Below are 26,900 nucleotides of genomic sequence, written 5' to 3'. Positions count from 1 at the left end.
TTTTAATTATTTCTCTTCTCCTACTAGATTTGTGTCTGGTTTGCTGTAGATTTTCTAGATCCTTGAGATGCATTGAAAGCTCATCTATTTGGTGCCTTTCCAATTTCTTGATGTAGGTACCTGTTGATATAAACTTTCCTCTTAACACTGCTTTTGCTGCATCCCATAAGTTTTGGTGTGTTGTGCTGTTATCCTCGTTTACTTCCAGAAAATTTTTGATTTCTCTTAATTTCTTCTTTGACCCATTGTTCATTCAGGAGCATGTTGTTCAATCTCCATGTGTTTGCATATGCTCTAGGGATTGCTGAGTTGCTAATTTCCAACTTCATTCCTTTATGGTCTGAGAAGCTGCATGGTATGATTCTAATTCTTTTGAATTTGCTGAGACTTGCTTTATGGCCTAGTATGTGGTCAATCCTAGAGAAGGTTCCATGTACTGCTGAGAAGAATGTAAATGCTTTATATGTATGATGAAAAGTTCTTAGATATCTGTTAGATCCATTTGGGCTATAGTGTCATTTAAATCTACTGTCTCCTTGTTGATCTTCTGTCCTGTTGATCTGTCTATTTCTGAGAGTGGAGTATTGAAGTCCCCCAGTACTATTGCATTGGGGTCTAAGTCTCCCTTAAGTCCCTTAACAAATCTTTTAAATAAACCGGTGCCCTGTAATTAGGTGCATATACATTGATAATTGTTATATCTTCCTGATGAATTGATCCCTTAATCATTATATATAGTGCCCTTCTTTGTCTCTCTTAACAGTTTTTGTGTTAAAGTTTATGTTGTTCGATATTAAGATGGCTACGCCCGCTCTTTTTTCATTTCTGTTGGCATGGTATATCTTTTTCCAGCCTTTCACTTTCAGACTGTATGGATCTTTGTTGGAAAGATGTGTTTCTTGTAAGCAGCAAATAGATGGGTTTTGTTCCTTAAGTCAATCAGCCAATCGGTGTCTTTTAACTGGACAGTTCAGGCCATTAACATTCAATGTGACTATTGATAAGTGGTAACTTTGCCCTGCCATTTGCCAAAGATAAGTTCTAATATATGCTTTGAATTCCCTGTGATCTTTTGCTATGAGGTTTCCTTCCTTTATCTTCTTTCATATTGATGACCGTGTTTCTGTGTTTCTGTGTGCAACACATCTTTAAGCATCTTTTGCAGGGCTGGACGAGTGGCGACAAATTCTTTCAATTTCTGTTTGCTATGAAAGGTCTTTATTTCACCTTCGTTCACAAATGAGAGCTTTGCAGGATATAATATTCTGGGCTGGCAGTTTTTCTCTCTTAGTACCTGGGCTATGTCTCGCCATTCCCTTCTAGCTTGTAGGGTTTCTGATGAGAAGTCTGCTGTGAGTCTAATTGGAGATCCTCTGAAAGTAATCTGACGTTTCTCTCTTGCACATTTTAGGATCTTTTCTTTCTGTTTCACTGTGGTGAGTTTAATTACAACGTGTCGTGGTGAGGATCTCTTTTGGTCATGTTTATTAGGGGTTCTATGAGCTTCCTGTACTAGGATGTCTCTGTCCTTCTCCAAACCTGGGAAATTTTCTTCTATTATCTCACTAAAAAGACATTCTAATCCTTTCTCCCTCCCCATGCCTTCAGGAACTCCTAGAACCCGAATGTTGGGTTTTTTAATAGTATCCTGTAGATTCCCCACAATATTTTTTAGATTTCTAATTTCCTCTTCTTTTCTTTGGCTTGACTGTATCCTTTCCTGTTCTCTGTCTTCTAAGTCTGATATTCTCTCTTCTGCTTCACCCATCCTGTTTTTAAGGCTCTCTAATGTGTTTGTCATTTGATCTATTGAATTCTTCATTTCATTATGATTTCTCATCACTATCACAGTTTCATGTTCTACTAGTTGTTTCATTTCATTTTGATTCCTCCTTAATACTTCATTTTCATGAGAAAGATTTTCTATCTTGTCCATTAAGGATTTCTGTAGTTCAAGAATTTGTTTTTGAGAACTTCTTAATGTTCTTATCAATTTTTTGAGATCCGCTTCTTGCATTTCTTCTATCTCATCATCTTCATAATCTTGAATTGGGGTGTCTTTTTCATTTGGGGGCATCATAGTGTCTTTCTTGTTCCTATTACCTCGGTTTTTGTGTTTGTTGTTTGGCATATTGGAGATATTTTTTGGTTTCTTCACTGTGGTGTTTTTTCTTGTTATACTATGACTCTAGATTAAGTGAACTGTCTGTTTTTGATGGAGCCTTAGAGGCTTGAGATGGGTGTGGCCTGAGAGCTCTGTCTGGTTCCTTAGGGTTAAGGGTGTGCCAAAGGTGACACTCCCAGGTTAGGCGTGGTAAATCTCTCTCTCTCCCTTTCTTTCTTCCTTCCTTCCTTTCTTTCTTTCTTTCTTTCTTTCTTTCTTTCTTTCTTTCTTTCATTCAAAAGGGAAGTAATTCCGCACAGCTGGCGTTCCAGCACTGGTGTGTTGAGTCTGCCGCTGGTGTCCCAAACTGTGGGCTCCCACGCTCTCCACACAGGTCCACCAAAGTCTTAACTCCAGAGATTGATGTTTGCTCAAGTTTTACTGAGGCAGTTTGAGCTTCTTCAATTTTCCTCCTCCCCTTCCAGCGCTGGCAGGCAAACTCGCCAGCTCTGGCGGCTCCCAGCATAAACTATCTTAAAGGTGCTGTTCAGTCAGCAAGTCTAGAATGAGCTGTGGGCTGTGATAGCAAGTGAGGTTCCATGCAGGAGTTTGTCTTTTTTTTTTTTTTTTTTTTTTTTTTTTTTTACAGGCAGAGTGGACAGTGAGAGAGAGAGAGACAGAGAGAAAGGTCTTCCTTTGCCGTTGGTTCACCCTCCAATGGCCACCGCGGCCGGCGCACCACACTGATCCGATGGCAGGAGCCAGGTACTTATCCTGGTCTCCCATGGGGTGCAGGGCCCAAGCACTTGGGCCATCCTCCACTGCACTCCCGGGCCACAGCAGAGAGCTGGCCTGGAAGAGGGGCAACCGGGACAGAATCTGGCGCCCCAACCAGGACTAGAACCCGGTGTGCCAGTGCCGCTAGGCAGAGGATTAGCCTAGTGAGCCGCGGTGCCGGCAGGAGTTTGTCTTAACAGGAGGTGCAGCAGGAAGGAGGCCTATGCAGAGGATGACCTTATCAATCCTGATTAGGGAGCAGGGCAGATTCCAGTTGTATACTGTATCTGAGTTTGTGAAAACTGAAATAATAATAGTCACTCCTAGAGATAACATTGCATATTTACAACTCTGCAGGCAACTATGCAAAGCATTTTGTCTGGAATGTTTTGTTGATCATTCAACAGCCAGGGAACAAAGGTGTACAATTAGGATCTCCATTGCATAGTTGGAAAGCTGAGGTATACTGAGGTTAGAATAGCTCACTCAAGATCACACAGGTCCCAAGTGATGGGACTAGGGTAGACTTATGCTTGAAACGGAGGCATGGAGCAGTCCTTCCTCACCTGACTCAGGAGTGCCGAACTCCTGCAGCCAGCAGTGAGGCCTCGGTCAGGTGCTACTTCCTTGAGTGACAATATCATCACCCCCCAGGTGGCCCTCAGACAGGACCTACTATCCCTTTGATGTGCAGATGGCCACTGTCTTGTGTGCTCTAGGTTCACAGCCCTACTGCAAAGCTCTTCTTTTCACCCTCTTCAGCCCCATATTTCCAGGGCTGTCTTCTGTTCCACACTCCCACATCACTGTATCTCGTGGTGAAGCTTTAGAATGTGTCTGGGTTGATCTATGTGTCTGGGTGGGAGGGAGAAGGGAAAAAAGGAGGGAGGAAAGCTAGAACAGATAGAGGGGGAGATAGAGAGAGAGAGAACACATGGGCCTCTTTGGAGAATGTGTATTGAAGGCACTGACATGGGGTGGGCATCCAATGAATGATAAGCACCTGGCTTTGATGATGAACTTACTTCCTAATTTTTACTGCAACCACTAATCTTAACAATTTCTCTGTGGCAAGAAATTTTACAATAGGAAAACTGAGCTACGGAAAATTATACAACTCGTCTAGGGCCAGACAAGCTGGATTCCCAGACAACAGCAGACCTGGCAGCCCTCCAGCTGTATCTACACAGACACTGGAGTAGCCCTTGCCCCAGAGCTGTTGCCAGGCATATTCCTGCCAGGGGCCACCAGTCAATTCTCTCACACACTCACACACACTCATGCGCACTCCAAGCAGGAATCCTAGAGCAGGCCCAGAAATCAGTAGTTTAATTTTCTTTTTCAAAAAGGAGCATTGCTACGAAGAAAATAAACACACTATTCTTTATTGAAGAAGACAAGACAGTCATCGTGTGTATATGAACAGATGTGACATGTTCGGTACAACTCAGAACTGGGAAATCTTAAGTTCTTTGGAATATTTTCTACTTACAACAGAAGAGTTGCTACATTTTTCTGAGGCTTGCTAGTCCACTCCTAGGAATTCACCCCTGAGTCTGGCATTGAGGGGGATTTTTCTGGCTTAGCCCCGAAGACCAGATGAGACAGACAAGCCGGGTCTGCAACTAGAATCTGCGCTCCAGAGCCGTCCAGAGCCTTGCAGACCTGGGAGTCACTGTGACCTTAGTCCTGGGCTTCACCTCATCCTTCTCAGATAACTCATCCCTCTGTTAGCACAAACTGTCTTGTTGACAGCTGCCTTCTCTTTATTTTTCTCAAAATAAACCACTGTCAACAAGCAACAGGCGCTCAGCCACAGTTGCTTAAAAGAGCCAATGAAGGAATGGACAAATAAAGGACCCTTTTTTGGGGGCCATATAGGTCTTATCATATGGGTTTAAGATGTGTTACTGTTCTATAAAATTTAAAATTAACTCAAAAGCTGATTTTAAACTATTTCACTGGGCTCGATGCTGTCTCAGTTATGTTCTCCTTTTCCTCAGTAGTTACCACTGATACCCACAGTGAACCGGGGCTTCAGAGCCACTTGTGGGTTTTTTTGTTTTTTTGTTTTGTTTTGTTTTTATTGTTGTTGTTTTTTTGACAGGCAGAGTGAACAGTGAGAGAGAGAGAGAGACAGAGAGAAAGGTCTTCCTTTGCCGTTGGTTCACCCCTCAATGGCTGCTGTGGTTGGCGCGCTACAGCCGGTGCACCGCGCTGATCTGAAGCCAGGAGCCAGGTACTTCTCCTGGTCTCCCATGGGGTGCAGGGCCCAAGCACTTGGGCCATCCTCCACTGCACTCCCTAGCCACAGCAGAGAGCTGGCCTGGAAGAGGGGCAACCGGGACAGAATCCGGCGCCCCAGCTGGGACTAGAACACGGTGTGCCAGTGCCGCAAAGCGGAGGATTAGCCTAGTGAGCCGCGGCGCCGGCCGCCACTTGGTTCTAACTGGCCATTAGCTCTTCTAGCAAGTGGGTATCAGAGAAGCAGGACTGTGAAAGCCTTGAGTCAGAGAGCCACCACACACACAGTTCTGGGGACACTATCACAGCAAGTCGGTGATGATGTCCAGAGCAATCCGCAGAGAAGAGTGGGGCAGCCCCCAGGCTTAGAGACCTCACCCCTTTACTTGCTTGCTTGCTGAGTAACTGATAGCTAACCATTTCTTCGGTGAGTGGAGGTCAACACAGACAGCTGCAGGAACACAAGAAGGGAAGCAACTGAATTCTCTGGGAAACCGGGGAGCCCTTCACCGGATACACTGCATTTGTCTTAGAGGACAGGTAGATGTGGGCACGGGTTTCTAAGCAGAGGCAGCCCTGAAGGTCGGAGCTGGAGCTCTGCAAAAGCCTAGCTGGACTGGGAACGATGGCAAAGTTCAGCGTCCAAGGACAGCACGGGACTGATCCAGGTATAGGGCTGGCCAGTGAGCACATCCGACTGCATATTTCACAGCTGTTTCTGCCCAGGGCTACACCAGGGTCTGTGAGGACATTCAGGCCCTAATGGGCCTCTGCCATCCGAGAACATGCTGCCACTTGGGCTACCCAACGTCAGCCAAGTGGACATCTGGGGCCACCACATCCTCCCAAACACAGCCCCCCCCCCCCCCCCCGGAGCTGGGAAACCAGCCTCTCCCCTGCTCTCTGCCACTTCTTCCAGGCACCCCCGGCCCCTACTTCCTACTTCTGAGTTTTCTTCGTTGCCAGACTCCCTCCAGCAAACCCGATTGCTACACTCCAAGGCACCCCTGGCACAAGGCCCCATCTACAGAGTGATTTTTACAAAAGGTTTTAAAAGTCAAAGGGCTGGGTAACGACACAGCACAGCTAACAACTGACAGCATGGCGAATTGGCCTCGCCCTTACCATCCCAGCATCCCCACTGCTGCGGGGTTTTCCAGCCATCTCTGCAGGGGCCCTGGCAGTTTGCTGGTGGCTTAGTTCTGTTGCTCTCCTGCCAGATGGCCCAAGTCCCTGATTCCTGCCACTTCGCTCATACAAAGCCATTTGGCATAGCCAGTCTTGTCTTCCAGTAACCACAGAGGACGTCAGGGTTTTCTGTTTCCTTTTTTACTAAAATAAAGGTGGCTCACACTAAGGATTTCTATACCTATGTTCCTCCCCTCCGGCCCTGCGACATCCTTGAAGGGCGGCGGTAGGGGACACTGCCCAAGAGCCCTTTCCCTCTGATTAGACGCAGAAATTCACCCTCCTGTGCTGTGGAGTTTCTTAGTGGGCTTGCTGGGGACTGCGGTTTTCCTCCCTCCGCTTTCATCCAAATGAAAAGCTACTTCAAAGGTTCCTTCACTTCCTAGGAATTGCAAAACCCTCCCCTCTCCAGAACGTGTAAACGGAGCCCTGCTTTCTGCAGGGCACACTCTGACTCTCCCGTTGGTCAGACCTTGGCCTTTGTGTCGCCTTTCGCTGTTATTGTTAGAGTCTGGCAAAGCAAGCTCGCGTCGTGGGCACAGAAGGACGGGCTTGAGGGAGCGTGAGCGTGCGGAACAATTTCTCAAGCCCGGGCATTTCCCGCAGTGCGCCCGACACCGCGGGCCTTGCGCATGCGCGCTGGCCCCTTCCCCCGGGCCCCGCCCGCTGGGGAGCCGAGAGAGCTGGGGGGAGGGGGTGGAGAGGGCGGCCTGGAGCGGGGTGGAAACCGAGGATGTACGTCGTGTCGTCTCCTAGGCCCTCAGGGAGTTTGCGAGCCGATTGCAAATCCACCTTTAGGGTTATATCTTGAAGTGTGGGCGTTGGGGAGTGGAGGGTCCCAGGCCAAGGCATCAGGAAACCGGAGCAGCACTTGCCCACCGTGGGTCGCTTCATTTGTGTGGCTCTGGCGGCCTCATTCCATGCAATGAAAAGGCTGAATTAGATGGTCTCTAATGTTTGCACTCCTGTAATTGAAAAAATTAGAAAGCTCATGAGACCATTGCAGCCTCCTATTGAATAAAGCGGTTTTCATCTTGGAATTTTAGGAGACAGCATTTCTGTTACCTCCTTGGGAAACCCTGCTCTCCCTGTCCCGCCCCCAGCCCAGGGAGGCCCAGGGAGGCCCAGGCTGTTTGAGGCCCATTTTGCGTATCTGTGCGCGCAGCCACGTACACAGACGCACACGCCCATCTCTGGCGGTAAAGTTTAGCCATGTATGTGTGAGGCATCCAGTTCCTGCTCTAGAATCGTAAAGTGAAAAAACTTTCTGAAGTTATATTACAAGGTAAAATGCTAAGAATTAAAGCACTTTATTATTTTGTTTTTGTCATGTTTTGTAGTTATAAATCATGAAATTTGGCAAGTACAAGGGATGAGAAGTCATAAATTAGCATAACACATTTGATACCATCAAATGATTGGAAAAGCAAAATGCAAAGGAACAAAACCCAGAACCTTCCAATACCAGAAAGCAATCAGATGAGAACAGGGCTGCCTGAGTTCAAACCCAGCTCTGCCACATAGAAGCTGGGTGGCCTAAGTCATTAACCTACTCCTGGGCTCTGCACTGGGAGTGACAGCACCACATGCCTCGCCCAAGATTAAAGGGTTATTAGCCATCAACACTCAGAAGGGTGACTGGCAAATACCTGACAAAGGCTGCATTCATTTGGTGATGTGATGATCACGGATTCAGCTTGTGTCTGTTGCGCACCTAGAGCTGTGCACCTAGAACACAGGAATCAACAGAATCATTGCTGTGAGCAGTCACAGGCTCAGGATGGGATAGTGGGAGGGGGCCCACGTGTCAGCTGCAGAACACTGCAGGTCCTCCTGGAGGACACGATCCCTCTGTCCTTGCAGATACGAGTACATTGTGAAAACTGTTTTCAAAGAAGCCTGTCCATTCCCAAGCTCGTTGCACTCTGAGAATCTTCTTGTGCTGATGTGTTCCTGTGTGGCTTTGGCACCTCTGGCCCTGAGACTGTTCTGCTGACCTCTTGTCCTTGCTGTGCACCTCCCCTCCTGCACGGTGGGGGGCCCCGCTTCCCACACAGTGGGACCCTTCAAAAGGCTCCCTGCTGAGTCCTGGACTCTCCAAAACAAGGCTGTGAGCAGTAGGCTCCTTCTGAGCAGCCTCCCCCTCTTTGGCTCGTTCCTCTGCTTCCTTTCCCTACCGTGCAGGGAAATCGCGGCGCTTCCTCGTTATCCACCTGTGACTGCACAGGGTACGAATTCTCCCCATGACTGGAATAATGACAGTGCCAAGATAAGAGTGGTTTTGCTATTTTCCTTCCCTTTTTCCTCCATAAAGTTACAAGTTCCTCTTGATTTCTCCTTTAAGTGCTAGCTTTTCTCCTTAAGTGCTAGCTTTTTCTTTTTTTTGAGATAACTTTTTTTTTTAAGATTTTTATTTGTTTATTTGAAAGTCAGAGTTACACAGAGAAGAGAAGAGAAGAGAAGAGAAGAGAAGAGAAGAGAGGCGGGGTCTTCCATCCGATGGTTCACTCCCCAATTGGCCGCAATGGCCAGAGCTGTGCCTATCCAGAATCAGGAGGCAGGAGCTTCTTCCGGGTCTCCCACATGGGTGCAGGGGCCCAAGGACTTGGGTCATCTTCTACTGCTTTCCCAGGCCATAACAGAGAGCTGGATAGGAAGTGGAGCAGCCGGGTCTCAAACCAGTTTCCATATGGGATGCTGGCACTTCAGGCCAGGGCGTTAACCCACTGTGCCACAGCACTAGCCCCTTGAGATAACATTTTTAACTTACGTTGTAGTCAAAGGTTTATTGGCTCTACTGAATAAAGAATTCAACAAATAAAAAGGAAACAGATCATAATCTACCAGGAATATAGGCAAGGGCTGTCAACAATGACCAACTGAAAAGATGTTTAACTTCACTCATGTAAATTTTAAAATAGTCACAAAATTATGAAAACTATAGTAGTATATGTTCCTATATAAACTCCTGTCAATTTGTTTGACAAGTAAGTGCTAACTCCTGTCTCTGAGTTACATTGCAAACTCTGGGTTAACTGTTTCGTTTGAGTTGTTTCATTAAATTTATTTGTAAAGTCAACAGATCTTCTTGGGCGCTCATTGCATACTGAGTAGTGCTGTTCTGTAAGCAGGGAACGTAATGGCGAGCAGGACAAATGGGCAAAAACTCCTTTGGAACTTGCATTCTAGTGTAGAGAGACAAGACAGGCTGAGTAAATAAATTTCAAGTCATGATGAGATTGTTGCTAAAAATAAAACAGATTGATGGAATCAAGAGACTGGGAGTTCTTTGGAAGAAAGTCCAGGAAGGACCTCTCCGAGGAGTAATAAGAAGATTCAGCCCTGAGAAGTCGGGGAAAAGCGTTCCCAGACAAAGAGACAGCTTATGCACAAGCCTTCAGACTGGAATGTGCTGAAAGAGCTGCGGAACAGACAGAGGACGAGGGCGGGGGTGCAGCGAATGGGGAGGGGGGTGCTGAGCAAACGCACGGCACGCAGGGCAGAACGAGGGTTTCCATCTATTCTACTGCTTGGCAGAGAAGGGAACAGACAACAGGTTGTTGGAGTACAAGGGCAACAGGAAGGCTAGCTAAGAGGCCATCACAGTACCCAGGAGAAAGCTCATGAGGGCTTAGACCCAGTACGGCTGCATGGTGGAGATGGAAAACTCAATAGGTTTGGGATTTTTTAGGGGCAGCAGAACTTGTTGGTAAATTGGCATGGGTATAGGAGGGGTAGTGGGGAAGCAGAAAGATTCAAGAGTACTTCCCAGGGACAGGAGTTTGGGGCAGTGGTTAGGATACCCCCTTGGGGCTCCTCATATCAGGGTGACTGGATTCAAGTCCTAGCTCCACTCCCGATTCCAACTTTCTGCTAATACACACCCTGGGAGGAAGCAGATGATGGCTCAAGTCCTCGGGTCCCTGTCACTCACATGGGAGACCCAGATGAAGATCCAGACTCCTGGCTTCGGCCTGAGCCAGCCCCACATATCATGGGAATTTGAGAAGTAAACTAGTAGATGGAAAATCCTCTCTCTGGTTCACTCTTGCTCTCCCTTTCAAATAAATAAAAATAAACTTTTTTTTGAAGAAGAAGAAGAGAGAGAGCGACTCCCAGACAGTGGGGAAGGTTGTAGGAAGAGCAGGTTTGGAGTTAGGGAATCAAGACTTCTCTTTGCCATGGTGTTGTTGTTGTGTTTATTAGCCCCAAGAGAAGACATGAGTGGTGAGTCACAGTTGGAGCTCAGAGGAGTCAGGACTGAAGATGGAGATTCACAAGTCACCAGTGTACTGATGATGGAATTAGATGAGATTCCCTACAAAGGAATAGGGAAGCAAAAGAGGCACAGGTCTCATAACTGTGCCAGCAACTTATCAATAGCACTGCTTTCATTCCCACCTTACAGACAGGGGACATAAGTTTAGATAGGTTATGCGACTTGCCCAAGGTCCCAGTGAGAAGTAGCATGGGGTTTTAACCCAGAAGGCCTGACTTGAAAAGCTCCACCCTTGTGCACGGTGCCATAGTGGGCTGAAAGCTGTGTGCTTTGCTCCCTTCATGTGTCATCATCTCTCTGCAGGAAGAAGATGACGATGGTCTTCCTAAGAAGAAATGGCCTACGGTAGACGCCTCTTATTATGGTGGGCGAGGCGTCGGTGGCATTAAGAGGATGGAGGTAAGAGGGCAACTTAATGGGCACTTATCTCTGTGTGCTGACTGCTGAATGATGGAAGCCCAAAGCAAATGGGTGCAACTCAGGCTCGATGTTGGGTGGGAATGTGGATTGTGGGGCAGCAAGATGAGAGGCGGAAGGTACAGACTCTTAACTGGGCACCCCCATCTTGCCCACCGTGCGTGAGAGCAGGTCACTCATCTGCTCAGATCCCTCACTGGTTTCCTTTGTCACTGGAATAAAATCCAAGTTAGCCGGGCCTGCGGGGCCTTTGCACATATTATCCCACTGCCTGGGCTATCCCTCCCCTCGATATCCACCCACGTGGCTCATTTTCTCTGTGCCTTTAGCTCTTCCCCTGTCCCTTTTCCACACCTCCCCCTCTTCCCTGACCTTCAGAAAAGCAAAGGAACTGGGGATTGGGTGGCACTTGTCTCCCGCATCACAGGGACTTGTCATCGCCCTTCTCAAGGGCTACATGCTCTATTTTGTCATTCAGCTGTATTGTATTTGATTTATCTTAGGTTCGCTGGGGAGAAAAGGGCTCCACAGAGGAAGGCGCTAAGTTGGAAAAGGCAAAGAACGCAAGAGTCAAGATGCCAGAGCAGGAGTACGAATTCCCTGAGCCTCGAAATCTCAACAACAATATGCGTCGGCCCTCTTCTCCCAGGAAGTGGTACTCTCCAATCAAGGTGTGTCTCTTTCTACTCAAAAATCCATCATCATTCTTGATAAAACATTTATAGAGTAAGAATCAGAATCTTTGGGCATGATGGAATATCAACCCCAAATCCAGCTTTTACAAATTTCTTAAGTTGGGGACTTAAAAATGCAAGTAATTACTTTCCCAGTTTCTACATTATGGATATTGTAAAGTGGGTTTTTTAACAATCACCAAGGCAAGGTAGTGAAATGAGCGTGGGCTGTGAGCAGTAGCCCCAGGAGTTCCTTATGCATTTCCGCAGTACCTCACAGCTTCACTGTGTAAGCAACTTCTCCTTGGTGCCCCTGACTTCTTGCCATCACAGAAGCCCTTTGTCCAAGAGCCCCCATTATCCCAGGGGAGTAATTCCCCTTTATCCAAGATCCCCACCAGTGCGTCTCATTAGCCACAGATCTAAGACTCACTCGTGTCACTCCCCCTCTTCGTGGAGGAACGACACAGGACCCTGCGCTGTTCTTTTGTCTGCTCGGCCCTCCCCGGGTTTGCTGCTGGTTCTTCCCGGGTTGGCTACTATCCCTTCCACCTCTGTGGAAGGGCGGTTCCCCCTGCCACTTTCCCCACTTCCGCGGGGGAGCAGCACACCGCCGGCCGGCTCTCTCGGGGGCTGCACAGGTGTTCCCTCAGATAGATGTTCCCCTTAGATGTTCCTGGTGCATGTTGTCTCTCTCCTCCTTTATAGTCCTCTTCCACCAATCCCAACTCTGCTACCCACACGCCGAGTACGCTGCTCTCCTCCAATCAGGAGCAGGTCCTACAGTTTATTGGTTGAACTGGAGGCAGCTGTGTAGAAGCTGTTTCCTCCTCTCCCAGCGCCATATTGTGGGAGAGCAGATGCATAGAATAAGTCTTAATTCCAGTAACTTAGTCTAGTCCGAGTTGCTCCCAGTTGCTCCCCACACTCGTCCTGGTCGTGAGAACATCTCCATTGTTCACCGCCATGTCTCTTCCCCACGCAGCTCTAGCCCTTGGAATCCTCTTTGGCTTCTTGGGACACATAAGCAATAGGAGGCAGTTCATGCCTTCTGCAGGCATCTTCCTTTCCTCTTAGATACAAGTGGCTTTTTCAATCCATGTGCTCAGGTCAGCACCCTTGCTCTTCCACCTGGCCATTAAACCTCTGTGCTGTGCCAAGTGTCAGAGAGAACTAGAAACTCCTAGCTGAGGAGACTCCAGATGGAATCTGTCCCTGCTCCCTCATTTCACTCAGGAGATAACTGACATAGGTAAAGGTCTAAAAGCCAAGGCCCCAGATCAAGGCACAGTCTCCAGTTCCATGCTCCAAACAGAACAGGGACAGTGCCAGGGCCACAGATGAAGGACTCAGTATCAGGTCAGTCCCCATCACCACTCCATACAACACACACACAAAGCCTCACCCCTCTTCTCGTGGCACCAGAAATCATTTTCACCACTCACTGAGTTATTTGCTCATTTTAGTAGTCCTTTGTCCTACAAAAGCCAAAGAAACACCATTTCAAACAAAGGAGTGAGACTCCAGCGATGGTTGGCATTTCTCAGCTGAGCTAGCTCGAGCTCACACAAATTGTAATGCGTTTCCATTTGGGTTTGCCGTGTTTAAAGCAATGAGATTCTTTTTCAAGATAAGTCCCCCTGGAGCGATGGATTGAACTCTGGAAAGATGTGGGCGAAACGCAGCTTGCTTGACAAACAGCTGTTTGCTCCTAATTCTTTCCTAATGAGGAACACGCAGTAGCGTGCATCCTTGTGCAGACAGGAAGGAGCCAGGCAGACTCTCAGAGACGAAAGAGAAAGGGGATTTTTTTCTAGTACGTCGTTTTCAGGAATTTGTACCTTGTGACTAACACAGTGTCTTTGGTTATAGCTACATTTTCATTTCAGTGATCTTGGACGTCGTCAGAACATTAATGCTGTTTCAATGATTCAATTTCTGTTTAAGAGCAGGCTATTCCTCCATTAACTGTTAGTTTTGAACTGAGTTTTAGGATATAAATAAGGATAGGGACCGACACATGTAGAAACTTGAACATACTCCCAACACCCACTTGGAATTGGTATCAGTTCAATGAGTATTTGTTGTGTACCTACTTATGCGCCAGATACTACTAGATACTGAACACACAGAGCTCCTCAAACCTGGCTGAGTACCAGAAACACTTGGGAATACTTGAAAATGCAGATGCCCAGGCCTGGTTGACTTAGAGTCTCAAAAATCACCTCCAGAAGCATTCTGGTCCTCATAACTTCCCCACTTTTTCTCATCAAGTGAAACCCCCCTAGCCTCAAGGCATCCCTTTGCAAACTTCACATCCAAGCTCCCTACACAGTATCCATTGCCTGAATGACCACTGCTGAACTTCCTTCTTAGTCATTGTATTAAACCACCGGTTCTCCAAGTGTGGTTCCTGGACCAGCAGCATTGATATCACCCAAGAACTTGTTAGGAATGTGCACTTGGGAGCCCCAAGATCTACTGAATCAGGAGTTCAGGGTGAGGCCCAGCCACAGGTTCCAGCCAGCATTCCCTAGGAGATTCCCAGGAGGCTGGAAGTGTAGCGCCTGGATTATTAAAGAGGCCACGATCATCCCTCAGTGATTTGTCAACAGACTCAGCAAGGAGACCCACACCAGAGTTCACACTGGATCCACTTTTAGCACAAACACAATCGCTGGATTGATGTTAAGTGGTTGGGGAGTCAAAAGGTCAGATGGAAATGACCTGTGTTGATGGTGGACTTGCCAAGGGCCTCAGCTGGGCCTCCTTTTGGACAGGAGAAGGCATGAAGGTGCCTCCTGCCTGGAGGAACACCAAGGCCAATACATTCCCATCTCCTTCCTCTAAGTAAGACATGCGTGACCCGCCAACTGGTGTGAGTCCTCATGTTTAGTTACCCTCTCTCCACTGTAGACACCAGTTATGCTTTTAATTCCCTGTAAATAACATTGAACCTGGCACACAGGAAAGATGCCACCATCTCCTGTTAAAGGGCTGGGGCATAGGGTGTGATTGCAAAACCACTCCCGGTGTGTCGTGCCAATCAGATCACTTTGGTACACTCTGTCCAGGGGGACATTCTCCTTGCCATCTCTTTGAGAAAAGGAAACAGAAAACGCTCACCTTATGTGTATCTGGGCTGGGTGGGTGAGAGAAAGGTGAAATGAGGAGCATAGAAGCACAGAAAGGAATTCAAGAATAACAAGCATACTGTGTGTTCCTGCTACCAGAACCTTAGCATCCCTGTCATTGAACACACTGCAGGCTCCAGGCGAGCCCCGTTCTAGCTCTGATACCTACAGACATTTGCTAAGCCTTGAGCAACGTGAGGGTTGTCCTCATGTGGCACCATGAACTAACTCTACTAAGGGAACCCACAGGGATGGTGAGGCACCTGGCAACTAGTAACAGCAGAAGCTGCTACACTCACTCCTGGGCCCCAAGGGAAGGGGGATGACACTGCTCCCAGAGCCCAGTGAGAGCCACAGTCCTGGAGACGAGACCACCCAGTGGGAGCCTCAGCCGTGAAGCCAAAGTCAGCCACTGAAATCTGCCACCCACAAGCTAAGGATATATGGTCACAATTTATTAATTTATTTATTCAAGAGACAGGGAGACAAACACACACATACACACACACCCCTCCTATCCACTGGTTCACTCCAGGAGTCAGGAACTTAATTCAGGTCTCTCACAGGGGTTATGGGGACCCAGCTACTTGAGCCATCCCCGGCCACCTCCCAACACACACATTAGCAGGAAGCTGGAATCATGAGCTGAGCTGGGATCTGAAATCAGCCACTCCTATATGGGATGTGAGCATCCCAATCTGTATTTTTTTTTTTTTTTTTTGACAGACAGAGTGGACAGTGAGAGAGAGAGAGACAGAGAGAAAGGTCTTCCTTTTCCATTGGTTCACCCTCCAATGGCCGCCATGGCCGGCGCACTATGCTGATCCAAAGCCAGGAGCCAGATGCTTCTCCTGGTCTCCCATGCAGGTGCAGGGCCCAAGCACTTGGGCCATCCTCCACTGCACTTCCCTGGCCACAGCAGAAAGCTGGCCTGGAAGAGGGGCAACCGAGACAGAATCCGGCGCCCCGACCGGGACTAGAACCTGGTGTGCCGGCGCCGCAGGCCGAGGATTAGCCTGGTGAGCCACGGCACCGGCCCCAGTCTCTTAACAACTAAGCCATATATCTGCCTGGTTTTTATATTTTTTTTAACTTTCATTTAATGAATATAAATTTCCAAAGTACAGCTTATGGATTACAATGGCTTCCCCCCCCATAACTTCCCTCCCACCTGCAACCCTCCCCTTTCCCTCTCCCTCTCCCCTTCCATTCACATCAAGATTCATTTTCGATTCTCTTTATATACAGAAGATCAGTTTAGCATATATTAAGTAAAGATTTCAACAGTTTGTACCCACATAGAAACACAAAGTGAAAAATACTGTTTGAGTACTAGTTATTGCATTAAATCACAATGTACAGCACATTAAAGACAGAGATCCTACATGAGGAGTAAGTGCACAGTGACTCCTGTTGTTGACTTAACAAATCGACACTCTTGTTTACGGCATCAGTAATCACCCTAGGCTCTTGTCATGAGTTGCCAAGGCTATGGAAGCCTTTTGAGTTCACTGACTCTGATCATATTTAGACAAGGTCGTAGTCAAAGTGGAAGTTCTCTCCTCCCTTCAGAGAAAGGTACCTCCTTCTTTGATGACCTGTTCTTTCCACTGGGATCTCACTCGCGGAGATCTTTCATTTAGGTTTTTGGTTTTTTTTGTTGTTGTTGTTTTGTTTTGTTTTGTTTTGCCAGAGTGTCTTGGCTTTCCATGCCTGAAATACTCTCATGGACTTTTCAGCCAGATCTGCGTGCCTTAAGGGCTGATTCTGAGGCCAGAGTGCTGTTTAGGACATCTGCCATTCTATGGGTCTGCTGTGTATCTCGCTTCCCATGTTGGATCGTTCTCTCCCTTTTTTATTCTATCAGCTAGTATTTGTAGACACTAGTCTTGTTTATGTGCTCCCTTTGGCTCTTAGTCATATATCTAAGCCATATATGTGCCTGGTTTTTATATTTTGAAGTGGTTACATTTTATTTATTTTTTAAATATTTTATTTATTTTATTTGAGAGTTAGAGTTACAGACAGTGAGAGGGAGAGACAGAGAGAAAGGTCTACCTTTCTGTTGGTTCACTCCCCAAATGGCCGCAACTGCCGGAGCTGCGCCGATCCGAAGCCAGGAGCCAGGTGCTTCTTCCTGGTCTCCCACATGGGTACAGGGGCCCAAGGACTTAGGCCATCTTCTACTGCTTTCCCAGGCCATAGCAGAGAGCCAGACTAGAAGAGGGGCAGCCAGGACTAGAACCAGTGCCCATATGGGATGCGGGCGCTACAGGCAGAGGATTAACCTAGTGCGCCAAGGCGCCAGCCCCTAAGTAGTTACATTTTAAATGGTTATATAACCACCCAAATATTATCCTTAATTTTGTCTCTTGAATTGCAAAGCCCTTTACAGAAAATTTAGTTTTAAATTTATTCACTGACTCTTTTCAGAAAGTGTGTGCAGACCCCTGCCCTGTAGAATGCCGCAAGGCGGCAGGGCAGAGCGGAAGGAACAAACACTCTCACCTCTCCCTCCTCTTGCTTGCCCGTCGCCTTCTGGTGCCACCTGTTGGCCAAGCCAAAGGGAAGCCGGGGAATGTGGCGGCAGGTTTCCAAGGAAGGCAGAGAAATGCAGGAAAGGATGGGGGCAGGCAGCTCATGGGGATGACATGTCCACTCTTGGTCCCCACTACACCCAGGGAGAACCCCTGTACCTGGCACAAAGCTTTCAGCGGCCACTGAGAAGGCTCCTAGCTCCCCAGAGATGTGGCCAGAGCCATAAACACATTTCAGTGTCTTGCACTGGACTCACTTTTCATGAAATGGAATGGCAAAGCAGGTGAGCACATTCACCATGCAAACCCAGTGGAGGTCACATGAGGAAGTGGTCCACCACACGCCCTTCCCCAACCCTTCCCAGGCCCCCAGTCTGAGCTGAGACACTGACCACGCCGACCACACTTCCCTTCTTCCTCATCTCGGGCTCGTGATTGGGAATTGTTCCCTGATACTTAGCCTGTATTTTCCTTTGCTCGGTTTTCACCCTCCTGGATTTTACAATACCCCATGCTTCTCATTAAATTGGGACTGACCGTTTCAGGCAAGTCTTGCCTAGCAAGAGTGCATGACCACTGGATCCACTTGAAGCCACAACTGAGTTCCGGTTTGTCAGAACACTTGCAAGGTTGGAGAAACCATTTTTCTCCTTCTCCAGTAGCTCCTCTATGTGACTAAAAATGGCAGAAATGTCAGCTAACTGAGAAAAGCCAGACCCTGGCTTACCAGGCGGACACTCTGTTCTGTGCAAGAGAGCCAGACTAGGAGGGGCGGGGCTAGCCTGAGCCGCTTGGAAGGACCCGGGAAGGGGATGATCTTCTGTCCACTGCCTGTCGGGCCCACCTGTTGTCCTTGGACGTAAACACTTCCACCTCACAGCACGCAGGCATGAACTGAACTGAAGAGAGCTGTGGTAGCCGGGGAAGCATTGCAGCGTCCACATCACATGGACCAGATCCTGTCCCTCTCTGGCTACTTCTCTTAAAGAAAGACTTAAAGGAGAGAAAAATGTGTGTACAGAAAATCCCAACTTTATCCATGAATTTATTTCATTTGAGAGGAAGCCCAAGTTACACTATTTACCATGTATTTCAAGATATAAAAATTCAAGCATCTATCGATAGTGGTCCCATAATTTGAAAGACTCTCAAAAATCTCAAACTCTGACTTCCAGTTAGTTAAGGCAGACAAACCAGAAGAGATGAACAGCTGCAGCCTATCAAAAGAGAGAGAGAGAGAGGGAAAGGCAGCCGTAAACAGGGCGGGTGAGTGGCAGGCTCATTGTTTAGAGAACATGAAAGCTCGCGTTTACACAGAACTTCCAGTTTGTCTGTCTTTGTGGGTTGCAAGTTACTGTCTGGGGCCGAGCGAGATGCAGTGTGGAAGCCTGGAATTGGTAAATTTTTCATTTTATAGTCAAAACACTTCGATCCCAGCTCAGCTCATGAGCAAAGAAGCTATATTTAAGTGTCAGCTAATGCACCCTGTGGGGAAATCATTGAGCGTCTCAGAAGCCGTTCGGTGCTGCTCCTGGGGAGTGAGGACCGGCGTCTCACCTGCATCCCATGTGGAGGCTCATGCATGATGGACACTCGCATCTGAGATAAAAAAGTGGTGTCAGCTTTAGGGAAAGCCCAGGGACTGGTTAGAAGAACCTTCTGGGGCACTTCTGGCCTCACAGTCAGCCCATTGCGCTACTTTCTTTAAATGACAGACATCTGACTACATTCAGAAAGTCAAGGCTCCCAGAGGTTCCGGCATGCACTGCTCCCTGACTTTGGAGAATTATTTTCATGCCTTCTTAGTTGGCTGGGAGCACTCTTTTTCTAAAGTGTACTTCAACTCTTGCATAAAAGGTAACCTGATGTAGAAGTAGAAAGAGGAACCGGTTGTGTAGATTTTTACCCAGAGCGTTGGTGGTCCTGCCACACACTGGAGACTTCGGTTCACCTGTGGGATGATCAGAACTTGGGACACTCAGGAAACAACTGGAACCAGCTGGCCTCACCTTGGCCAGAGGAGCCAATGACAACAGATCACTTAGATGACAGCTGTACCCCAAGTCCAGCAGTTTCAAGTGCTTTCTCACAACATCCCCCAGAAGTAGAAACACTACTCCCTCCACTTAGAAATGGAGAAATAAAGGCATAGAGAGATAGGTAACTCACCCAAATTCACACGAGTACTGAGCTATTTCATGGTTTGACTCCAGTGCACTCATCTGGGCTACCAATGAAATACCTTACTTACCAACAGATGGAGAGAGGACAAGGAACCTGGAGGTAAAAGAAGAATCAGGAAACTACAGAATGAGTGACAGGTCATAAGGGCCTGCACCTAGGCAGGAGCCATGGAGCTGGTGGATGGGGCTGAGTAGGAAGAGACAGCGGGAGAGCTGCTGCAGAGGTCACATCCCCAAAACATTGGTGCGGACGTGAGGAGGTGGCAGGCAGAGACAGAGAAGGTTAGTGGGATCCTCTGGTGTCCACGTTGACTGTGTGGATGGACAGTGATGCCGTGAAGCAAGGCATAATGTGCAAACTGGGGGCAGGTTTGGGGAGAAGAGACTTAATCACATTTGTGATGATTGGTTCCCTATCCCTGTGATATATCAACATTGCAATTAAGATTTTATAGGTCAGGGATTTCCCAGATCTAGAGCTCAAGAGAGGACCAAGCTGAAGACAATCTGTGAGCCATCAGCAGATAGGTAGAAGTTCCATAGGTGAGATCAAATAAGAGCACTCAGAACAAGCGATGAAAACGGAAGAACAGCAAAGGGAGCGGCAGCCTATCAGGCAGAGGCAGAGGGCGAGGAGCAAAGGAAGCTGAACTGGACTAATCAGAGAGGGAGAACGGAGCAGACGGAGGCTGGCAGCCCTGAGACCAAAGGAGAGTGTCCAGAGAGAAGGCCCAACCCCAGCAGATCTCTCCTGAGTGCAGAGGCACCCGGCAGTCGAGATGCTGTAGGCGACTTCAGTGAGAGCAGTTCTGGGGGAGTTAATGGGGCCGAAACCCAAGAGAGGTGAAAACTGTATGGTTGGAGGGAAAGAGGGATTGGTGATTGGTGGAGCCCAGATAGCGGATGGGCAGATAGAAGCTTGCAAAGTTCAAATCACTGGCTTCTTAACACTCTGCATCATATGCCTTCCCATCTTTCTACGGAGCCCCCCGAATTCTCATCTTCATGACTTTGTCATGATCATAGGTAACATTTAATGCATACCGTCTATGAGACAGGTACCTAACTTCAATATTGAGTTTTAAACCTTAGAATAAATCTATAGAGTAGACAGTGTTACTATCTCTATTCTGAAGGTGAGAAAAAGTGAGGCTTAGGGAGATGCACAGCTTGTCCAGGCCACAGAGGTGCTGAGGGGTTGACCGGACCCCAGACTCAGGCAGTCTAACCTGTCACTGCACACCGAGACACTGCAGCTCGAAAGGCTGTAGCAAAGGCAGGTGATGTGCTGCTCGTTCTCCTGGTATCCTGCACCCAGGCCGTCCAGCTCTTTGGCTAAGCAGGCAGCGTTCAATTCCTGCTGAGCTAATTAACGCTCTTCTTCGGCTTCTCCTAAGTTAGTTAATATACTTCTTCAACAGCCACGTTTTCTCTTTTCAGCTCCATCTCATTGCTCCTCACATGGCAAAGAGTTGAATGGTTTGAATCCACACTGTGGGTGGGCTGATTTTACAAAGCCAACTAATGGGTGTCTCCCCCCCCACACCTCTAAAAAGAGAGAAAGAAAAAGAGGCATTCATCCAAGAAATCCACCTGGTAATATCCTGAAATACAAATGCTCGTCCCAAAGAACCTTAAAGGAAAACTTAGCTGCTGATTGAAATGGCTTAATGCAGAAAACCATGCTGCACGTGGCAGCAGTTCTATCCCGCATTCTAAAGTCATTTGAAAATATTTTTAAAGGCTTTTGAAAACTCCTTGCCAAAATGAGAAACAGTACACTTGGCAAGACAAAGTTTAACCCACAGGATCTTGAACAACAGTTGATAAAGGCTCAAGAATACGATTTTCTAGATGTGTCTGTTTCCCACCAGGAACTAACTTCAGAGCATGAAGCCGTCAAGGTGACTGCTAAATTAACACTGCCACCAAAAGGCTTTTCATTTAAAACTTGAACTCTCTAGGCTTCCCCTGCCTTTCCAGTGCTGTCATTCAAAGGCCTCTTCCAAATCAGTGTTCTCAACATTCCTGAGACCTCAGTGGGAAATACATTTTACATTCTGGCCCATCAAATGCCCACTTATACACATACTGTCTGTCTGTCTGTCTCTCTATCTCTCTCTCACACACACACACAGATGAACCACATCTTTCACAAAGTAATACTCATTCTCCCTATTCTATTTCTTAAAAATTCTAATGCTAACACACAAAATTGACTTTGTGAAGATCTTAAAGGGTTGTAGCCCACAGCTTGGAAACTCTGTTCGAAAGGATCTAAATTAAATCTTCTAGCCAGAAGATCTGCATGAGGAAGAATCTGCCATTGTTGTGATAGGAAATATATGTGCTTTGGAATGGGACGGGTGGGTTCCAATCACAACTCTCCAGTTTAAAGGCTGTGTGCCTTTGGGAAAGTTACTGGTTCTCTCCGACTCTCTGTTTCCTCTCTGCCAATCTTTGAGCTTGTTGAGAGAATTAAATGGGAGGACACATGTACAAGCACCTTGCACTTTTGAGTACATCTGTAATGTTTGGTGATTTGTCTCTAAAGCCTGGGCCTCCAGAGCTAGTTGTACCTGCTGAGTGAGCCCTGTAGACAGCTGGGGATCTGCATCCCAGGGGCCTTGTATTTACTGATTGTCCAGAATTTATCATCATTGTCTTCATTTATGAACTCTGAGCACCAAGTGCAGTGAAAAACTAAGTGAACGTTGAAAGGATGAACTCGCGGTGTGAGGACATGCCCAGAAATGAGGTGAGGACAGCTGCTGAGAGCCGGAATGCACTTTCTCTTTGCAAACTTGGGGCTGCACTTGGGGCTCCGTCTCCATCACGATCATTGAGGGTCTGGATGTGTGACCCTGGAGAGTCACCAGTGTTGTCACAGCCATGTTGTTGGAGCTGTGCTCTTTGCATGACTGCAGATGCACAGACGGTCTGTGTGTCTACAGTGGCTGGCCACTGGTCTACTTTCCTATGTAATCTTTGTGCATTTGTTTTTTTTTCAGGGAAAACTCGATGCCTTGTGGGTCCTGCTAAGGAAAGGGTATGATCGTGTGTCTGTGATGCGTCCACAGCCAGGAGACACGGTAAGACTCTCATTAATGGCCAAACACACACACACACACACACACACACACACACATTCTTCTTCTGTCTCCCTTTGTCTTTGTAGAGTTAGAATAATTCCAGATAGACAAAGCCAGCTCTCTCTTCATGTTGTGACAAGCCAATACTGATACCTATTTGTTACAAGATCGTGAGTTTTTATTTGGTTTTCTGAAAAGGATTTTGACAGAAATATGTTGGATTTAACTTGAGCTTCTCCGTTTACAATTACAGTGAGTGATAAAACAGCACTGGCTTGTGCTCTGGGCAGACCCAGGAGGCAGGTGTGTTGGTCCTCAGCCATCCTGGCCAGTGGAGAGGATCTGAGTGACAGCACCACAGGGCAAGAGGGAACAAGGGGCTGTGGAAACTCCTGCTGTCTTGCCGCAGGAGCTACACCCAGCTGGTCCGAGGCCACAGAGGGATCACCTGGGGAAAGGTTTGTCCAGGGACTACCAGGTTCAGGCTTGGTTGTCTCTAACCAAGAGGAGAACAGAGGGTAGAGCCAGCAGAGACTTTAGGAACCATCTAGACCTTGCCTGCATTTTGAAAAAGAGAAAGCAAAGACAACAGAAATTGGATAACTCCTTCTGGTTCTGAGAGTAGGTGACAACCCCGGAAACAGCCGCAGTTTTGCCGAAATCCTGCCATAGCTGCTGTTTGAAGAGTAACCTCTCTTTTGGGAGTTTGGCAGAGCAACGCCTGGGGCCGGGTTCTCCATTCTCCACCAGCAACTCGCATCTTCCATCCTCTTTCCTTGGGAATCAGACACTGACTCAGAGTGAAAGGAAGTCTCTAGTGTAGACCTCCTTTCAAACCAGGCAGACCGGGCTGGCACATCGTTTCCTTCCTGGCTGGAAGACTTCAGGCCAGGTCTCCTAACCTCTCCACCTTCCATCAACGGCCAGCATCATTATGCTGCTTTACTTCATGCTGTTCTGTCTGCGGATGGTTGGCCGCATGTTAAAGCCACACTGCGGTTGGTTTACCCTGCTCTGTCTGCAGCATGGTATAGCCAGTAAACCATGGAGTGGAGTCTGGTAGGCAGGCCTTCCCTGTGCAGCTGTTGACCATGGGTGCCTGTGGCTGAGGGGATTCTATCCAAGTCTAACAGCTAGTTCCAGCCTGAGCCCAATTAGCTTTTCCTGCTCCAAGTCATGGAGGGGACATGAGGCAAGTCTGACATGAAAGCAGTTTGTATAAAGCGTGGTGAACTTGGCCCTCATGACATGAGGAATTTGTGGAGGGTTCTTCCTGCAAACGTCAACCAGAACAAATTTCTATAGCAAATTTTAAAGTAAAAACTGTGCAGTTGACAGAAATGGACATAGACCACAAAGTGAGTACTCAAGAAAGTTAGTACTTAGGAAAGAGTTTGGTCTTACGAATCATATATCTGAAAAAAAATTAGATACCTAAACTAGGGTTCAGCCATACTGCTGTTTGTGACAGAATATGCAGGTACAATGCACTAGCCCCCTCCCCTGCCTCTTGGAACAATTTTTTTAAATCTCCATTAAAATGCTTTAACATTCTATTCTCCACTGAACACTTTGGCCAAACAAAATTTATAAGCCCGAAAGAATCTACAATGTGGGGAGATATAGGACAGAGAGAGGGTAGAAACACTATCTTTTATAAGATACAAGAATCACCAGTGTTTGGTGATGAAAGGCTGATTGTATAAACCGGAGAACAATGGAACAAACGCATGGAATTCCCTCTAATGAATCGCTTCCAAAGTGAGTCTTTATCACTAATTCTGAACGAACGTTACATTGACATTTGAAGATTTTCATAATTTTTAGAAATATTTAATTAATTTATTTAAATGAAGTTTAAATTATACAGAAATGAAAAGCATTAGAAATCTATGTATAATAAAAGATGAATATAAATTAGCTAACTCCATAAACATTTCCAGTTAACCATTCATACAAACACATATTCACTTTTTTTTAAAGATTTATTTATTTATTTGAAAGTAAGAGCCACACAGAAAGAGGAGAGGCAGAGAGAGAGAGAGAAAGAGAGAGAGAGAGAGAGAGAGGTCCTCCATCTGATGGTTCACTCCCCAATTGGCCACAACAGCCGGAGCTGCACTGATCCAAAGCCAGGAGCCAGGAGCTTCCTCCGGGTCTCCCATGTGGGTGTAGGGGCCCAAGGACCTGGCCACCTTCCACTGCCTTCCCAGGCCAAAACAGAGAGCTGGATCAGAAGTGAAGCAGCTAGGTCTCATATGGGATGCCGGCGCCTCAGGCCAGGGCGTTAACCCACTGCGCCACAGCACCGGCCCCTCACCATTTTTTCTTTATATAGGAATACTACAAACATACATGGCATAATGATTTTGGCCAAAAAAATCAGAGATACTAAAAATATTCCCAAGTTTTAAAAATTGTGTGGAATATATCTGAACAACAACAATAAGAATGCAAACCCTGATTCAATTCCAGGATTTTATCATGCCAGAAGCATGATTGTTTTAAGTTTTTTAAATAGATATTGGTATCAAAATACATTGGCTTAGTAATAACTAAAGCATTTTGCATACACATATTGTAATATTGTTTGATGTTTTACCTTTCAAAGCCTTTTCAACATAAGAAAATAGCTTGTCACATATAAGTGACACCATCTTAAACACAACCTTAAAGAAAAGATTGATCTTTGTAGTTTCTAGTAATAAGTTCTGTCTAAATTTTTCAGAGTATAAATTGCACTTATGGCTGATTGCATTAAGACCCAGTAGTTCTTCAACAATGTTATCAAGAAACCATACAGATCCCAAATGCAGCAAAGGCAAATGTTTTGCCGGGTGCACTCACCCCTCTCAAGCTGAAGCTGCCCCGTGGGCAGTATCCCCTTCAGTGTAAGTAGACTGTTAGGGTTTCATCAGTGCTTTCATTATGTGGCTTTTTGAGAGGAAAAAATGATTTTTATTTCTTCCAAAGTTCAGAGTTCTCAGAAGAGACCTATTTTTGGAACTCAGATAGTCCCAGGATGTCTCGAATAGCCAGATGTTCTTTGGTAGATGAAATGTCCCAATGCGAGAGCAATAAATAAGCATCTACATCCTTAGCTATATTCCCAGTACATCCTGGAACCAAAGTGAGGTGGTTTCCCTGTTCTTGCAATCCTCCAAATTGTTATTAAATCCAACTATTTCCATCATGTATGATTTCTGATTTGGATGACAGTTCTGTCCACCACCTTTTTAAGACTGCTTGAAGCTAATTTAAAGCAACTGTTACATATTCTTCAAATCTGATTTTAAGCGATGATGTTTCTAGAGGCCACAGTCCACACAGCAGCCAAGTGAGATATAGCATTTTTCTTCCTGTAAACTCTTGGTAAGCAGAGGAAGGAGATCTGCCACAGCTCCAAGATTTTCTGTCCTCACTGAATCAGCTACAAGTTCACTTCACTTTCTGCAGAAAGTTAAAACTGAATTCTATCTCAACTTCCTGCTCAATAAAATGCGGGCCATTGTTTCACAGTCCTGAGAAACCTCAGGAAAAAAAAAAAAACCAACACCACTGTGGTTGTTTTTTTTTTTTTAAGATTTATTTAGTTATTTGAAAGTCAGAGTTACAAAGAGAGAGAAGGAAAGGCAGAGAGAGAGAGAGAGAGAGAGAGAGAGAGAGAGGTCTTCCATCCGCTGGTTCACTCCCCAACTGGCCACACTGCACTGATCCAAAGCCAGGAGCCAGGAGCTTCTTCCAGGTCTCCCATGTGGGTGCAGGGGCCTAAGGACTTGGGCCATCTTCTACTGCTTTCCCAGGCCATAGCAGAGAGCTGGATTGGAAGTGGAGCAGCTGGGACTCAAACTGGCACCCGTATGGGACGCCGGCACTGCAGACAGTGACTTTACCCACTACACCACAGCACTGGCCCCTCCACTGTGCTTTGATGATGGGCTTTCTGCCTGTGAAGACCCAGAGTCGCTGGAATTAACCACAGTTTTTGACTATCGGGGCATAACTTTTCAGGCAGGTGGCCTGCACAAGCCAGTTCATTTCCTTTATTTGCCATGTCACAAGGATTTGGAAAAGGATGATGATCTTTCATTCTGCAAAAGATCACTGTACGTAGTTTATCTGGAATTTTCACAGCTTGTCCAACTGGTCTATTTATGTAAACAGCCAACTGTTTAGGAGATTTCTTAACCTCCTTCATGTTCTTATTAGTGCAAATAAAGATCTTTTTCTAGAAAGATCAGTGGAATGATACTCAATATTATTACAAAAGT

At 46.7% G+C, this 26,900-nt stretch overlaps 1 protein-coding gene and 1 pseudogene across 1 annotated transcript in view; one reads left to right on the top strand and one right to left on the bottom strand.

Annotated features, from left to right (window-relative positions):
• Positions 1 to 26,900, top strand: part of ANTXR1 (ANTXR cell adhesion molecule 1) — a 241,179-nt gene that overhangs the window by 161,387 nt on the left and 52,892 nt on the right. The window contains exons 15-17 of the mRNA XM_002709824.6: positions 10,896 to 10,991; positions 11,513 to 11,680; positions 22,549 to 22,629. Of these exons, the coding sequence (XP_002709870.1) occupies positions 10,896 to 10,991; positions 11,513 to 11,680; positions 22,549 to 22,629 (345 nt within the window). The remainder of the gene's footprint in view (positions 1 to 10,895; positions 10,992 to 11,512; positions 11,681 to 22,548; positions 22,630 to 26,900) is intronic.
• Positions 25,516 to 26,895, bottom strand: LOC100340472 (KATNB1-like protein 1; annotated as a pseudogene).

The sequence above is a fragment of the Oryctolagus cuniculus genome, chromosome 2, assembly GCF_051225735.1.
Source record: "Oryctolagus cuniculus isolate XC-2025 breed Fujian yellow rabbit chromosome 2, ASM5122573v1, whole genome shotgun sequence".
Taxonomy (NCBI): domain Eukaryota; kingdom Metazoa; phylum Chordata; class Mammalia; order Lagomorpha; family Leporidae; genus Oryctolagus; species Oryctolagus cuniculus.
The sequence above is the reverse complement of the archived record's forward strand: the minus strand, read 5'-3'. Positions and strand labels throughout refer to the sequence as shown.